The sequence below is a fragment of the Thalassophryne amazonica genome, chromosome 3 (assembly GCF_902500255.1).
Source record: "Thalassophryne amazonica chromosome 3, fThaAma1.1, whole genome shotgun sequence".
NCBI lineage: Eukaryota > Metazoa > Chordata > Actinopteri > Batrachoidiformes > Batrachoididae > Thalassophryne > Thalassophryne amazonica.
The window spans coordinates 80,755,956-80,773,277 of NC_047105.1; the positions used below are offsets into that span (position 1 = coordinate 80,755,956).

Sequence of the window (17,322 nt, forward strand, 5' to 3'; positions counted from 1 at the left end):
GCTTGGGCATGTTCCAACTTGCCCGTTAAGGTTTCCAACGGAGGTGTTTTTCCTGTCGCGATCCCCCGCAGTCGGGTCCGGCCCGACATGCGATTCTGCCCACACGTTCTTTCATTACAAAATGTCCGTTAACAATGGAATGTCCGAATAAACTCCTCATGCCGACTTCTTCTGAAAGTTCTCTGTTCTCTGACGACTTCCTGGGTCAACAGAGCCTGAAATGTGGAAGTTTTCAACTTGAAACGGCGAGACGCTGCCGCCTCGAAGCGCAGATCGCTGTCAGGCGCCGTGGGTCGTCCTTAAAGCGACACTACCAGACCAAAATCTCTCATCAGCCGTTAAAATTTTTACCGAAAACCAGCTGAATTTATCGAATGGTGTCCACTCAGTTGTGCCTTACAGTTTTGAAAAAATTTTTATCAAACAAAGCAGCAGTCTCTGAGCCATTCCTAAACAATGAAAAAATCGACGAGAGGGTGGACGACTCCTCACTCAAAGACTGCCCACAGGCGAATGACATAACCGACAGGCGTGAAAAAACTCTCGCATGCCCACGAGGGTTCAAGCATGTCTGATGTAATCACACGTGATTCAAATCCATATGGTTTTTGAAAAAAATAATAAGGTCCGTTACTTTTATCACAGACCTCGTATAACGCAATGCTAAAATACCCTCAGCCGTATGAGCATTGTGTTCTTTATAATTTGCAGTTGTTTAATTAATTGTAAAGATACCTATTGTAGTTTGTAAAATTTGTGCATGTTCAATAAAGCCCCTCTATCAATTAATCAATCAAAACAATATTTATGTTTTAACAGTGTCTGCAAGAGACCTTGTATGTACGCATATATGAGCTTTTGACAAGAGCGGAAGTTGTGCAAATCAAGCAATATTTGTAGATCACCCTGTTGTGTCATTAATACCTGCATTTGCAGGTATTAAAGACACAAATTTTACATTTTGAGTGAATTGTCTTGTAAATCAGTTCAGAGGTGTTATTAGGTTCCAAAAACAGCATTTTCAGTTTTAGAAGTCTTTATTTCTTGCTAGCTGTTACATAATATATGAGAAAAGTGTTTCTAGTCAAAAATGAAGCGAATTTAGCAACTAGCAACACCAGGAAGTGGTGTAACCACACTAACGCTCACGATATCATGCTGTAATATTAGGTACAGAATGTGATTTTTTAACATCTTAAAATACCTCTTAAAATAGGTCAAGGTTAGCCATCTTTTAACTTGTCCAAGGTCTGTGTCCCAAGAATGTTCCCCGTCAGTTTGAAGGCCTTAGCAGTAACTTATGCTGAGCAAGACAGACAGATGGACGGATGGACGAAAAGCCTTTGCAATAACCGATCAAATATAGATCAAAAGGGCTTTTCAATGTTAACATCAAATATCCGCTAAATCCACAAAAATGATCAGATGTGGATGAAACTATTCATTGAGAATGCCAGTTTGCACCTCATTGTCAGAAATGAGAGTGACTGAGGCACTTTTGTTTGAGATATAATGCAAAATGTACATCAAATGGGCTTTTCAAAATTAAATTCAAATGTCCACAAAATCCACACTGAGATCCGAATCAAACTTTTTCAGGTGATAGTGAGTGCCAGTCTGCACTTCACTTTCAAATATGAGAGTGACTGGGGCACATTTGATTAAGATCTCATATAAATATATACATTAAATGGGGGGCTTCAATGGCCACAAAATCTGTAATCCAGATCAAACTTCGTCAGTCAATAAACAATACCATCCTACATAATGCTGTCAAATATGAAAGAAATTTGCTGCTGTTTGACAGTTATGAATTTTTGAAAATTCGTTCAATGTTAAAGATAGGGATTTTTCTAATTTTCCAAGATTTTTCCTCACTTTGCCCTTTGATCTATGACCTTAAAAATATAATCAGTTTTTGCCTATCAGGATATGAATCCTCTGTTTAAAAAAAAAAAATCATAACAATATATGAAAGATTATGGGTTCCAGGCTGTTCACAAACAAAGAAACAGGTGTGAAACATAACCTACACCCAACTTTGCTGGCAGGGGTTAATAAAAATGCTATATCTTGCAACCAATAGAGCAAGAGAGATGTTCTGAAGCAAACCAATTTGTTATTTATTGGCATAAGTGCTGTCATGATGATGTCACAATGAAGCTATATAAAGAAGTTGTTTGTTCAATGAGCACAGGGTTTGCATCAACTCACTGATGCTTTTAATTTTTCCTCATTTTATTTTGGGTGCTTGGCTATACCTTTCAAGGGACAAATAGTTGCCAGGCAAAAATGGCAAAAATAGGTGTCTTCATACACTTTATTTCTTTTTCATCCACATTTTACCACTTACAAGACCGGGTAGTAAGGTAGCCTTAAGGCTCATTTACATATGTTAATCTACCCGTGCTTGTCAAACAGCGTAAAAGTCGCCACCGACATACACTGACACATCCTTTATGGTGGCAACTTGGCATGGATGTTAAAAGCATCCACTAGATGACTCATTAGACCCTCTTGGTTGTTTCGGACAACTTCAAACATGTCACAGTGGAGAAAATCATAATAATGTTTCTGCTGCAAAATAGTAGGCAATTAATTCGATGGATGTGGGCTTTGCGGCCGTTAAATACTTCATGAAAAGATTTTATGTGTAAAATTTCTTTAAAATTTTTTGATAGTTTTGATGGTGTTTTTTATGTATACTGAAAAACAAATGTCCGCAGAGTGTGGACAGACGTCTCTGTCCATAACTGTGTCCGTCAACATCTGTCTGATGCTTCACTGAAATAACTGAAAAATGCTGAAAAGACTGGAACCGGCCATACCAGAAAGCACTTTAGTCCACGTGTTGAGTTCTTACTAATTTTGGATGTCTGCAGTTGAAGATGCAGTGACGTCTTTGCTGTACGTCAGTTAGTTTTGTCAGAGCATTGTTATTATTACAGCAGTTTATTAATGTTTTCCACATGAATCACTTGTATCGTTCTGTAGGAACAAAGCCTTGCACCAGCTTGGCTCATTATAGAATGAGTTTGTTTGTGCCAAACATGCTTAAAACGTGGGACTATTGTCACCAGTGATGCCGGTAAGTAACGCGTTACTCTAATCTGACCACTTTTTTTAGTAACGAGTAATCTAACGCGTTAATCTTTCCAAATCAGTAATCAGATTAAAGTTACTTCTCCATGTCACTGTGCGTTACTATTATTTTTCATTGTGGGTCGATAGCAGCATTAAACTTGGTCCGTGGGCAGGAGGTCGGGGTTCGACTGAACTGCCCACTTTCAGTGAGCTGTGAGCTTTTCATCCACGGTTTTTTGCAGCTGCTCGACTCGTCCTCACCTCTTAAAGCGCGGTGATCAGCACACCTGCACTGAGCTTTACAAAGACATTTTTATACTTTTTTTCCTCCTTTATTTAGAATTCTGAGCTGAGCCGCTCTGTATCTGGTCGTTAAAAACAGCTGATCCTCCGCGACGTGTCAACAACTAACACTATTTTCCACTCAAATGCACCTAAACTCTCTTTCTGAGGACCACATGATGTGAAAACGCAATAAAACTTTCTTACCTGTAAATCTGGTCATTTTTTCTGCATAAATAAATGTTATCCATTCTTTGTGTTCAAACGCCAAAGCAGGGGCGAATCCAGATGGAATGGGGGCGTGGGGCAAGGATGTGCCCCCCTCACAACACCCCTAGATTAAAGGTCCAGTTTTGAAGCCGTTTTTTACTACAACTACTAATATTGCTTAAAATAATAATAATTTCGACAAGTAAAATGTTTAGAGAGAATTTAAATGTTAGAAAAATGTTAGAATTTAATAGTTACATTTATAAAAAATGTAGGTTCGAAATTGCAAGTTTTACTGTTACAGTGCTGTCAACAGTTAAATATGAGGTCAAGATAGAGGTCTTTATTTTACTTTTTATAAAACAAGTATTTATTTTCATTGAAGTCAAGAAAGGGTGACTATAAACTGAATTTTGGCAAAACAGGTATCATTGTCATGTTGAGGTGGCAGAGGGTTGTTGTCGACAGCTGGGAAAAGTAACTAAAAAAGTAACTAGTAATCTAACTTAGTTACTTTTACAATTGAGTAATCAGTAAAGTAACTAAGTTACTTTTTCAAGGAGTAATCAGTAATCAGTAATTGGATTACTTTTTCAAAGTAACTGTGGCAACACTGATTGTCACACAGCATTGACAGTGTGTCTTTGGTCCACAAAACTGCAGAATCGTCACCACATCCCTTGAGACTGTATAGGCATTTATGCTCAGTCTCACAAAAACAATGGATGGACTGTGTTATTTGTTAAACTCATGTGTTTTGTGTAGGAGTTTGCCACCCTGACGAAGGAGCTGAACATATGCCGGGAGCAGCTGTTGGAGAAAGAGGAGGAAATATCTGAGCTGAAAGCTGAAAGAAACAACACCAGGGTGTGTGCATCAGTGTGTGTTCGTACACAGTTGTCTGTGGTGTCTGAGATATCAAACAATGTTTCTTAGCCTGTATTCTCTTCAATTGTGCATGCATATGTGTGTGTGTATGTGTGCTTGTGCACTGTAGCTGCTACTGGAGCACCTGGAGTGTCTGGTGTCTCGTCATGAACGCAGCCTGAGGATGACAGTGGTAAAGAGACAGGCACCACCGCCATCTGGAGTCTCCAGCGAGGTGGAAGTCCTCAAAGCCTTGAAGTCACTGTTTGAACACCATAAGGCTCTGGATGAAAAGGTGGACACACACATATACAGAGAGAGGCAGATATGAACATAGAACATTGGTGGAGTCAGGGTGTGTTGGTACTACACACACACACACACACACACACATATATATATACTTAGAAATCATGGAGGGGTCTGAAATTTTCATCTTGGGTGCATGTCCACTGTGAGAGACATAATCTAAAAAAAAAAAATCCGGAAATCACAATGTATGATTTTTTTAATAATTTGTTTGTATGTTACTGCTGCAAATAAGTATTTGAACACCTACCAACCAGCAAGAATTCTGGCTCACACAGACCTGTTAATTTTTCTTTAAGAAGCCCTCTTTTGCTGCACTCTTTACCTGTATTAATTGCACCTGTTTGAACTTGTTACCTGTATAAAAGACACCTGTTCACACACTCAATCAATCACACTCCAACCTGTCCACCATAGCCAAGACCAAAGAGCTGTCTAAGGACACCAGGGACAAAACTGTAGACCTGCACAAGGCTGGGATGGGCTACAGGACAACAGGCATCTCAGGCAACAGGCAACAGAATCTCCCTCGGTCTGGGATTCCATGCAAGATCTCACTTTGTGGGGTAAGGATGATTCTGAGAAAGCTCAGAACTACAGAGGAGGACCTGGTCAATGACCTGAAGAGAGCTGGGACCACAGTCACAAAGGCAGTCTGTGAGGCAGTCTGAGTTTGTGGACATTTTTAAGTCAAGACTCAAAACCTATTTTTATTCTCTTTCTTATGGATAGTTTTTATTTTTATTTGTTTTATTCTTTTACTTCTGTTTTTATTTATGTATTTGAATTTTTTATTCATTTTTAATTATTTATTCAATTTTATGTTGACTTGTTTTATGTAAGGCGCCTTGAGACGGCTTTTGCTGTGATTTGGCGCATTATAAGCTCATTAAATTAAATTAAATTAACACATGATGCTGTCATGGTTTAAAATCCTGCAGGGCAGCAAGGTCCCCCTGCTCAAGCCAGCACATGTCCAGGCCTGTTTGAAGCTCACCAATGACCATCTGGATGATCCAGAGGAGGCATGGGAGAAGGTCATGTGGTCAGATGAGACCAGCATAGAGCTTTTTGGAATCAGCTCCACTTACCATGTTTAGAGGATGAGAACAACCCCAAAAAACCATCCCAACCGTGAAGCATGGGGGTGGAAACATCATACTCTGGAGGTGCTCTTCTGCAAAGGGGACAGGACGACTGCACCGTATTAAAGGGAGCCATCCTCCCTTTAATACGGTGCAGTCGACCTTGTGCTCCAGGTGTCCAGTGAATGATAAACAACAAAATGGCCCTACTTGGATGTGTCTGGAATGTTTCTCCTCTGTGGAACAAAAATGAGCCCAAAATATTGCGAACCCGATTAAAACGTTTGATAAAACTGATTTTTGCACAAATCCAAATAAAACAAGTGCAAATTCACAACTTTTTCCACACACTGAAAAATTAAATAAGACCTTCTTTCTTTATCTTCACCAAAATCTTCACCAAAAATCAGGCCAAATGCCATAACACTGTATCAGTTCTCTTAATATTTTCTTCTTTTTTTTCATATTTTTCATAACCTGGATGCAATGTTTATCATTGCATCCAGGTGCAATGTATTGGGTTATGTATTGCGAGATTTTGGCAAACAACCTCCTTCCCTCAGTAAGAGCATTGAAGATGGGTCATGGCTGGGTCTTCCAGCATGACAGTGACCCCAAACACACAGCCAGGGCAACTAAGGAGGGGCTCCGTAAGAAGCATTTCAAGGTCCTGGAGTGGCCTGGCCAGTCTCCAGATCTGAACTCAATAGAAAATCTTTGGAGGGAGCTGAAACTCCAAACCTGAAAGATTTGGAGAAGATCTGTATGGATGAGTGGACCAAAATCCCTGCTGCAGTGTGTGAAAACCTGGGGAAAAACTACAGGAAACCTTTGACCTCTGGAATTGCAAACAAAGGCTACTGTACCAAATATTAACATTGATTTTCACAGGTGATCAAATACTTATTTGCAGCAGTAACATACAAATAAATTATTTTAAAAAAAAGCATACATTGTGATTTCTGGATTTTTTATTTTAGATTATGTCTCTCACAGTGGACGTGCACTTAAGATGAAAATTTCAGACCCCTCCACGATTTGTAAGTGGGAGAACTTGCAAAATCACAGGGTGTTCAAATACTTATTTTCCTCACTGTATATATATATATATAGATAGATAGATTTCAATTTATTTTCATTTATATCTCGCCAAATCACAACAAACTTGCCTCAAGGTGCTTCACACAAGTAAGGTCTAACCTTACCAACCCCAAGAGTAAGCACACAGGCGACAGTTGTAAAGAAAAACTCCCTCTGATGATTTGAGGAAGAAACCTCAAGCAGATCAGACTCAAAGAGGTGACTCTCTGCTTGGGCCATGCTACTGACACAATTTACAGAATAATTCACAAAACGAAAATGCAGGAAATGTTGCCGGTGTGCAGGGCAGGAGGGTACAGAAATATAAAACAGACACCACACCCATCTCTGGATGGAGCTGCATCTTAAACAGAGAGAGAAAAAACAGAATCAGGCATCAGAAAGACATCAAATACAGTATAATTTGTCAGCGTTAAGCAACAAGAAAAACAGAAGAAATACTAAAGTGACCACCGGCCACTAGCTTCACTAAAAGACCCAGAATTTAGATAAAGCTGAGGCCGTGGCATGCTCTGTTTCCTAATAAAATGAATTAAAACAGTAAAAAGCATAGTAATATACTATGCCAGTTCCCTAGCCATACGAAAGGGAAAAGAAGTGCGTTTTAAGTCCATATATACATATATATATATATATATATGTGTGTGTGTGTGTGTGTGGTCTGGCTTGGATTTGTTGCAATTGCACTTTGGATCTGGGCCATGTAGTGGGTGAGACCCATTAAATTAAAAATAATAATAGTGTTGAAACAGAGCATGATTTATGCATCAATTTTCATTAAGCTTGTGTAAATACTGAAGCACATCCAGAAATAGATAATGTTACATTTTGGTGAAAATTTAAAAATGTGTTTGTTTGTTTTTTTGTTTGTTGTCAACATTATGCCTCATGTAAGAATATATACAAAGTAAAGTTCTCTGATATTTCTCATACTCATATCTTTTGTTATTAAGATGGGTTCATGGGAGTGTTCTACACTGGATTCAGCAAACACTCGTAAATTCAGAGTATTGTATTAACTATGGGCCGCACGGTGGCTTAGTGGTTAGCACTGTTGTCTCACAGCGGGAAGGTCATGGGTTCAATTCCCGCCTGTGGCCTTTCTGTGTGGAGTTTGCGTGGGTTTCCTCCGGGTGCTCCGGTTTCCTCCCACATCCATTTGTTGTTCGCCCTTGTGCAGACGTCCTCATGCTTGGCTGGGGTGTTTTTTGGTTTCAGGTGCGCGAGAGGCTTCGGGTGTCTCTGGAGAGAGTGGCCACTCTGGAGGGACAGTTAGCAGCTACTACACAAGAGGTGAGCTTTGCAACCCTGTGTGTGTGTGTGTGTGTGTGTGTCTGTGTGTGTGTGTGCGCGCGTGTTCGTCCGTGGCTGTATGTGATTTTGGTTCAGTCGCCTGTTGAAGCCTGCAGTCGGATGTGATAAGACATCATAAATGGTGCAGATAAATACTTACTGCAGCCTTCAAATTCATACTTCACAATCAGAATAGCCTTTACTCGCCAAGTATCCACAAGAATACACGGAAATTGACTTCGGTTTGAAGGTACGGGAAACCGGGCACGGTGAATCACGGGGCAAAGTGAATCAGTGGCTATATCTGCAAAACTACATATATATTTGCAGCAGTTATGCCATATTTTTATGCATAAAGACACACCCCCCCCCCCTTATAAATTAGTGTTTTGTTTTTGGATACATTAAGGGTAAAACTAAGTGGCAAGTGAAGTCAATTTTTTCCTATTAAAAGGAAATTTTGTGGATGTCAGTGTCTTTGTATTTATTTCTCACAACAGAAGAAAGGTGGGCCAAAAAATTGTGATTAGTTAGAAGACTACCCCGTCCAAATGATGAGTATGTGTTATGTCTTCTCCAGACTATCAGCTATTTGATAACATGACTCGTGTGTCACATGCACCCGGGGCACAGTGAATCAGTCTAGAAAGTGATTTACTAAGCCCCAGTATCAAGTGGATAACTTGTTGAAGCTTATACATTTATTTTTCCATGAATTATTTTGATAATTTGTATATATAAACAACTGTTTTCACGTTTGAACAGGAATGATGAGAGTTGTATTTATAATAGTTTCTAAAGGACTTAACTCACTATATAAGACTATATAAGTGACTTAACTCACTATATAAGACTCTACTGGTGGTTGGCTCTCACTGCGGTATTGTATCACTTCCTGTTCCGGAGCACAGCGGTGTTTTTCTGTATCTGTTAGCTGTTTAATCTGCGCAGTTAGATTGATCTAGTTATCTAGATTACGATTTGTTTCCCAGTGTAATCTTTACGTGCCTTAACTAAAGCACTCCTTCTGCTGAATCACCTCTAAATTATTTACACATTATTCACTTTGCGTGTTTTTAGGAATCCGCTAGCTTAGCATAGCTACTAGCTCTTAGCCGATTTAGCATGGCGGCTTCTCCTGTCTCTCCCGCACTTTTCTGCTCTGGGTGTGAAATGTTTAGTTATTCCTCGGCCTCCTTTAGCAGTAACGGTACTTGTAATAAGTGTAGCTTATTCGTAGCTTTGGAGGCCAGGCTGGGCGAATTGGAGACTCGGCTCCGCACCGTGGAAAATTCTACAGCTAGCCAGGCCCCTGTAGTTGGTGCGGACCAAGGTAGCTTAGCCGCTGTTAGTTACCCCCTGGCAGATCCCGAGCAGCCGGGAAAGCAGGCTGACTGGGTGACTGTGAGGAGGAAGCGTAGCCCTAAACAGTAGCCCCGTGTACACCGCCAACCCGTTCACATCTCTAACCGTTTTTCCCCACTCGACGACACACCCGCCGAGGATCAGACTCTGGTTATTGGCGACTCTGTTTTGCGAAATGTGAAGTTAGCGACACCAGCAACCATAGTCAATTGTCTTCCGGGGGCCAGAGCAGGCGACATTGAAGGAAATTTGAAACTGCTGGCTAAGGCTAAGCGTAAATTTGGTAAGATTGTAATTCACGTCGGCAGTAATGACACCCGGTTACGCCAATCGGAGGTCACTAAAATTAACATTAAATCGGTGTGTAACTTTGCAAAAACAATGTCGGACTCTGTAGTTTTCTCTGGGCCCCTCCCCAATCAGACCGGGAGTGACATGTTTAGCCGCATGTTCTCCTTGAATTGCTGGCTGTCTGAGTGGTGTCCAAAAAATGAGGTGGGCTTCATAGATAATTGGCAAAGCTTCTGGGGAAAACCTGGTCTTGTTAGGAGAGACGGCATCCATCCCACTTTGGATGGAGCAACTCTCATTTCTAGAAATCTGGCCAATTTTCTTAAATCCTCCAAACCGTGACTATCCAGGGTTGGGACCAGGAAGCAGAGTTGTAGTCTTACACACCTCTCTGCAGCTTCTCTCCCCCTGCCATCCCCTCATTACCCCATCCCCGTAGAGACGGTGCCTGCTCCCAGACTACCAATAACCAGCAAAAATCTATTTAAGCATAAAAATTCAAAAAGAAAAAATAATATAGCACCTTCAACTGCACCACAGACTAAAACAGTTAAATGTGGTCTATTAAACATTAGGTCTCTCTCTTCTAAGTCCCTGTTGGTAAATGATATAATAATTGATCAACATATTGATTTATTCTGCCTTACAGAAACCTGGTTACAGCAGGATGAATATGTTAGTTTAAATGAGTCAACACCCCCGAGTCACACTAACTGTCAGAATGCTCGTAGCACGGGCCGGGGCGGAGGATTAGCAGCAATCTTCCATTCCAGCTTATTAATTAATCAAAAACCCAGACAGAGCTTTAATTCATTTGAAAGCTTGACTCTTAGTCTTGTCCATCCAAATTGGAAGTCCCAAAAAACAGTTTTATTTGTTATTATCTATCGTCCACCTGGTCGTTACTGTGAGTTTCTCTGTGAATTTTCAGACCTTTTGTCTGACTTAGTGCTTAGCTCAGATAAGATAATTATAGTGGGCGATTTTAACATCCACACAGATGCTGAGAATGACAGCCTCAACACTGCATTTAATCTATTATTAGACTCTATTGGCTTTGCTCAAAAAGTAAATGAGTCCACCCACCACTTTAATCATATCTTAGATCTTGTTCTGACTTATGGTATGGAAATAGAAGACTTAACAGTATTCCCTGAAAACTCCCTTCTGTCTGATCATTTCTTAATAACATTTACATTTACTCTGATGGACTACCCAGCAGTGGGGAATAAGTTTCATTACACTAGAAGTCTTTCAGAAAGCGCTGTAACTAGGTTTAAGGATATGATTCCTTCTTTATGGTCTCTAATGCCATATACCAACACAGTGCAGAGTAGCTACCTAAACTCTGTAAGTGAGATAGAGTATCTCGTCAATAGTTTTACATCCTCATTGAAGACAACTTTGGATGCTGTAGCTCCTCTAAAAAAGAGAGCTTTAAATCAGAAGTGCCTGACTCCGTGGTATAACTCACAAACTCGTAGCTTAAAGCAGATAACCCGTAAGTTGGAGAGGAAATGGCGTCTCACTAATTTAGAAGATCTTCACTTAGCCTGGAAAAAGAGTCTGTTGATCTATAAAAAAGCCCTCCGTAAAGGACATCTTTCTACTCATCACTAATTGAAGAAAATAAGAACAACCCCAGGTTTCTTTTCAGCACTGTAGCCAGGCTGACAAAGAGTCAGAGCTCTATTGAGCTGAGTATTCCATTAACTTTAACTAGTAATGACTTCATGACTTTCTTTGCTAACAAAATTTTAACTATTAGAGAAAAAATTACTCATAACCATCCCAAAGACGTATCGTTATCTTTGGCTGCTTTCAGTGATGCCAGTATTTGGTTAGACTCTTGCTCTCCGATTGTTCTGTCTGAGTTATTTTCATTAGTTACTTCATCCAAACCATCAACATGTTTATTAGACCCCATTCCTACCAGGCTGCTCAAGGAAGCCCTACCATTATTTAATGCTTCGATCTTAAATATGATCAATCTATCTTTGTTAGTTGGCTATGTACCACAGGCTTTTAAGGTGGCAGTAATTAAACCATTACTTAAAAAGCCATCACTTGACCCAGCTATCTTAGCTAATTATAGGCCAATCTCCAACCTTCCTTTTCTCTCAAAAATTCTTGAAAGGGTAGTTGTAAAACAGCTAACTGATCATCTGCAGAGGAATGGTCTATTTGAAGAGTTTCAGTCAGGTTTTAGAATTCATCATAGTACAGAAACAGCATTAGTGAAGGTTACAAATGATCTTCTTATGGCCTCGGACAGTGGACTCATCTCTGTGCTTGTTCTGTTAGACCTCAGTGCTGCTTTTGATACTGTTGACCATAAAATTTTATTACAGAGATTACAGCATGCCATAGGTATTAAAGGCACTGCGCTGCGGTGGTTTGAATCATATTTGTCTAATAGATTACAATTTGTTCATGTAAATGGGGAATCTTCTTCACAGACTAAAGTTAATTATGGAGTTCCACAAGGTTCTGTGCTAGGACCAATTTTATTCACTTTATACATGCTTCCCTTAGGCAGTATTATTAGACGGTATTGCTTAAATTTTCATTGTTACGCAGATGATACCCAGCTTTATCTATCCATGAAGCCAGAAGACACACACCAATTAGCTAAACTGCAGGATTGTCTTACAGACATAAAGACATGGATAACCTCTAATTTCCTGCTTTTAAACTCAGATAAAACTGAAGTTATTGTACTTGGCCCCACAAATCTTAGAAACATGGTGTCTAACCAGATCCTTACTCTGGATGGCATTACCCTGACCTCTAGTAATACTGTGAGAAATCTTGGAGTCATCAGGATATGTCATTCAAAGCGCATATTAAACAAATATGTAGGACTGCTTTTTTGCATTTACGCAATATCTCTAAAATCAGAAAGGTCTTGTCTCAGAGTGATGCTGAAAAACTAATTCATGCATTTATTTCCTCTAGGCTGGACTATTGTAATTCATTATTATCAGGTTGTCCTAAAAGTTCCCTAAAAAGCCTTCAGTTAATTCAAAATGCTGCAGCTAGAGTACTGACGGGGACTAGAAGGAGAGAGCATATCTCACCCATATTGGCCTCTCTTCATTGGCTTCCTGTTAATTCTAGAATAGAATTTAAAATTCTTCTTCTTACTTATAAGGTTTTGAATAATCAGGTCCCATCTTATCTTAGGGACCTCGTAGTACCATATCACCCCAATAGAGCGCTTCGCTCTCAGACTGCAGGCTTACTTGTAGTTCCTAGGGTTTGTAAGAGTAGAATGGGAGGCAGAGCCTTCAGCTTTCAGGCTCCTCTCCTGTGGAACCAGCTCCAAATTCAGATCAGGGAGACAGACACCCTCTCTACTTTTAAGATTAGGTTTAAAACTTTCCTTTTTGCTAAAGCTTATAGTTAGGGCTGGATCAGGTGACCCTGAACCATCCCTTAGTTATGCTGCTATAGACGTAGACTGCTGGGGGGTTCCCATGATGCACTGTTTCTTTCTCTTTTTGCTCTGTATGCACCACTCTGCATTTAATCATTAGTGATCGATCTCTGCTCCCCTCCACAGCATGTCTTTTTCCTGATTCTCTCCCTCAGCCCCAACCAGTCCCAGCAGAAGACTGCCCCTCCCTGAGCCTGGTTCTGCTGGAGGTTTCTTCCTGTTAAAAGGGAGTTTTTCCTTCCCACTGTAGCCAAGTGCTTGCTCACAGGGGGTCGTTTTGACCGTTGGGGTTTTACATAATTATTGTATGGCCTTGCCTTACAATATAAAGCGCCTTGGGGCAACTGTTTGTTGTGATTTGGCGCTATATAAAAAAATTGATTGATTGATTGATAAGACACTCACACATTACAGAGCTGGTTTACTGGATTACACTATGTACCAAATTTTTATTTTTGTTTTGTTCCTGGGTACACAGTGTGTTTTCCTAACCTGTTATGCCTTAAATAAATAGAAAATAGCTGTTAGTCCACAGAAATTTTGCTTCTGTGATCAGGACAATGATATTTTGAAATTTGTCTGTTTTCAAGAATATTGTTGATTCACCTTCACTATTACTGAGTAGTCTTCTAGAATATTCTTTAACTGCTAGAACTGTCCAGAATTTTCTAGAAGTTTCCAGAATTATCTAGAAATTTCAAGACACTTTTAGAACTTTCTAGAATGTTAAAAAAAAAAAAAAAAAATCAAAGTTTGTGCTGAATGTAGTCATTTTTCCATAGACCTTAGACATAAGCAGTTGAAATATAACACTTAGAAGCCAGGAACAAAAATTGTGTTACATAGTGTTATAGTTTGTATATGCATCAGCATATATTTAATAACTTTGAAGAAATATTTATAATCATGTGTATTTTCACATATTCTTAGTTGATTCACTGTGCCCTGTGAATTAATGTTCGGGGCACAGTGAATCAAAAATTTTTAAATTGATTTTAAACACCTGTAAATTACACTTGGGGAGAAATAAATAACACAGCCTTATAAACAATAACTTGCTGTATTAAATCCACAATAGAATGACTTAAACCTGCATAATGTGTTTATGCTGCCACAAAACAACATTTCTGATCCACTGTGCCCCGACTTCCCCTACTTGAAGGTATTTCAAATGTTGTCTGCAGCATGCTGGCAGCCTGAGCGACAGACGTCCCTTTGGGACAAAGAGTTTTGTTCTTGGATTCATATAGAGTGTATTAAATGTGTGAGCGTGCTCATTTTATTTTTAATCTCCACTGCAGCTGAACTCGGTGAGACAAAGGAAGGACAGTGACGCAGTGGAGCGAACAGATGGATCCAAACCTACATGGAAGGTCTTGGTGGCTGTGTGGTTGTTTTTATGTCTGCCCATAGCGTGTGTGTTTGTGTGGCTGCATGCTGCTTTGTGTGTCTGCCTGTCCTCACACACACACACACGCTCACAGAGCCAGTGGAGTTTCACAGAGCTTAAGTCCGCCTTTACCTTTCAGATAATGGTAATTGAACCATTTGAACCAGATCCTTGGAGGTTTGGAGGCAGACCTGAAACCGGTACACATGCAGCCGTGTCTGCAGCTCTCCACCAGGAAGAACAAATCCCAACATGATTGGATGTTTTCTGGATGTAGAAGAAACACCTATTCCTGTGGCCCAGAAGAAAAAAATGTTGAAATATTAAAACATGAGTCAATACCTTATCTTTATAATACCTTTAAGAAAGGAAGAAGTAGTGAGCAGATGTAGAGGGAGCAGCTGAAGGCCCTCATTTATGATATACGTATGTTTACACACAGATTTGTTGCCTCCGATTAAAATGAGAAATTTGTTGGCAACGTCAAAATTTCCTTACAGTCAAAAAGTAAATTGGTCGTCAAATTTGCCAAGAACTATTCAGAAAACATAAGGATTTGTGAAGCAGATCTGGTTCCCAAATTAAAAACAGAAAGTTCTAACATAGAGAAAACTAAAATGGGACTCAGCGCATTCTTCCGCCAACAAACCAAATCTCACGTTCTTCGACATCAGCACTGTGCATATGCCTTATATTTTTTGTTGGCTCAAGGCAGATACCATTTAGTTTGGGACCAGTTCCAATTAAGGGACTTTATCCAGAATATTGTTTTCCACCACCTTTTTTTTATTGCATTTAGAAAAAAATCTTGGATATGTCTCCTTAATCAGATCTGCTCCAAATGGTTAATGGTTTCCTCTTTGGCCCATATTCCACATTTTCACCAAGTTTCAAGAAAATTGTTTTTTTAATTTGTGCGCAACCTTGCTGACAGTCAGACAAGCTGGTCAGACAAATCTGTTGACAAACATGTTTTTCAAGTTATAGCTCAATCTCACTCTTACCACAATTTTCAAAAATTGTGGAAAAGTCATTTGTAAGAAGGTTAAATGATTTCATAACTTAATATCACATACTTAGCGAACAGCAGTATGGTTTCAGGAAAAATCACACTACTTCACTGGCTGTAATTAATTTTGTTGAACAGATTACAAATGCAATTGAAAATAAGCAATATTCTGTAGGTTTTTTTTTTATTATTTACAGAAAGCATTTGATACTATAGACCATGCTGTGCTATTCAGTAAACTACAGAGGTATGGTATCAGGGGACAGGCACATGACTGGATAGCTAGCTATATGGTATCAGGGGACAGGCACATGACTGGATAGCTAGCTATTTCTACAATATCAGTGTGTATCAGTATCATTATCAGTATACTGGTGGGACAAATTCTGAATTCATGAAAATTACTTTTGGGGTGCCCAGGGTTCAGTTCTGGGGCCTTTGTTGTTTCTTCTATATATTAATGACATATGTTTAGTTTCCAAGTCTCATTTGTATTTTGTTTCCTGATGATACGACTGTGTTTTGTAGTGGGGATCACTTGGGACAGACCTTGGACATGATGGAGTAGGAGCTACAGACGTTTAAACAATGGTTTGATTCAAACAAATTATCGCTCCACTTTGGTAAAACAAAGTGTATCATATTTGGAAACAAGGCTAGGAAATTCTGCAGAAATTTATCATTAAATGATATTGAAATTGAAATCGTAACGGATACTAAATTTCTTGGTGTTGTTATTGATGATAAACTGAGCTGGAAAACACATATTAATTGTGTTAAATCTAAAATGTCAAAAGCCATTGCAATTTTGCATAAAGCACAAGATTTTATTTCCCAACGCTCATTAACAGTTTTATATCATTCATTGCTTGTTCCATATGTGACCTACTGTACTGACTGACGTATGGGGAAATACATATAAAAGTCATACTAATCCGATATTTTTGTTGCAAAAGAAAGCTATAAGAATTATTTATAACAAATCAAATTGCGAGCCAACGAATCCATTGTTTGCCTGTTTACATGTTCTAAAATTCTGGGACTTGGTTGAGTACATCACAATCCAAATTATGTTGTTGTCCAGTCGGCTGCTCCCATTTTGTGTTTGGGGTCGCCACAGCGGATACAGCCAGTTTTATGCCGGATGCCACTCCTGACGCAACTCCAGTTTTACCTGGAGAAACAAACACAACCCAAGAGGTCTCCCATCCAAGTACTAACCAGGTCCTGCACTGCTTAGCTTCTGAGATCTGACAGGATCAGGTTGACACAGAACAGATCGGTTGCACAATCCAAATTATGTATAAAGCTAAAAATAAACTGTTACCACAACATGTCCAGGATCTGTTTAAACTGAGGGACTCCACTTATAATTTGAGAGGAATTTTATTTTTGAGAAATTAAGGATCCAAACTACTGCAAAAAGTCATTGTGTTTCTGTTAAAGGTGTTAACATCTGGAAAAACTGTCTTGACAATATTAAAGTACTTGATACTTCAGTAGGCTTTAAAAGACTTTACATGAATAATAAAACTGCTTGTTATAGTTGGTTTGGCTTGGTTGGGTTTTGTAAATTGGAGTTCATTGACTAATTTTG

General features: G+C 39.4%; 1 protein-coding gene across 5 annotated transcripts in view; it reads left to right on the top strand.

The window, feature by feature from the left end:
* ppfia4 (PTPRF interacting protein alpha 4) overlaps nucleotides 1–17,322 on the top strand; it is a 289,705-nt gene that overhangs the window by 202,697 nt on the left and 69,686 nt on the right. For all 5 annotated transcript variants that reach the window (XM_034166938.1, XM_034166935.1, XM_034166936.1 and 2 more), the window contains exons 3-6: nucleotides 4,342–4,443; nucleotides 4,574–4,738; nucleotides 8,157–8,231; nucleotides 14,628–14,699. In XM_034166938.1, coding sequence (XP_034022829.1) covers nucleotides 4,342–4,443; nucleotides 4,574–4,738; nucleotides 8,157–8,231; nucleotides 14,628–14,699 — 414 coding nt within the window. The remainder of the gene's footprint in view (nucleotides 1–4,341; nucleotides 4,444–4,573; nucleotides 4,739–8,156; nucleotides 8,232–14,627; nucleotides 14,700–17,322) is intronic.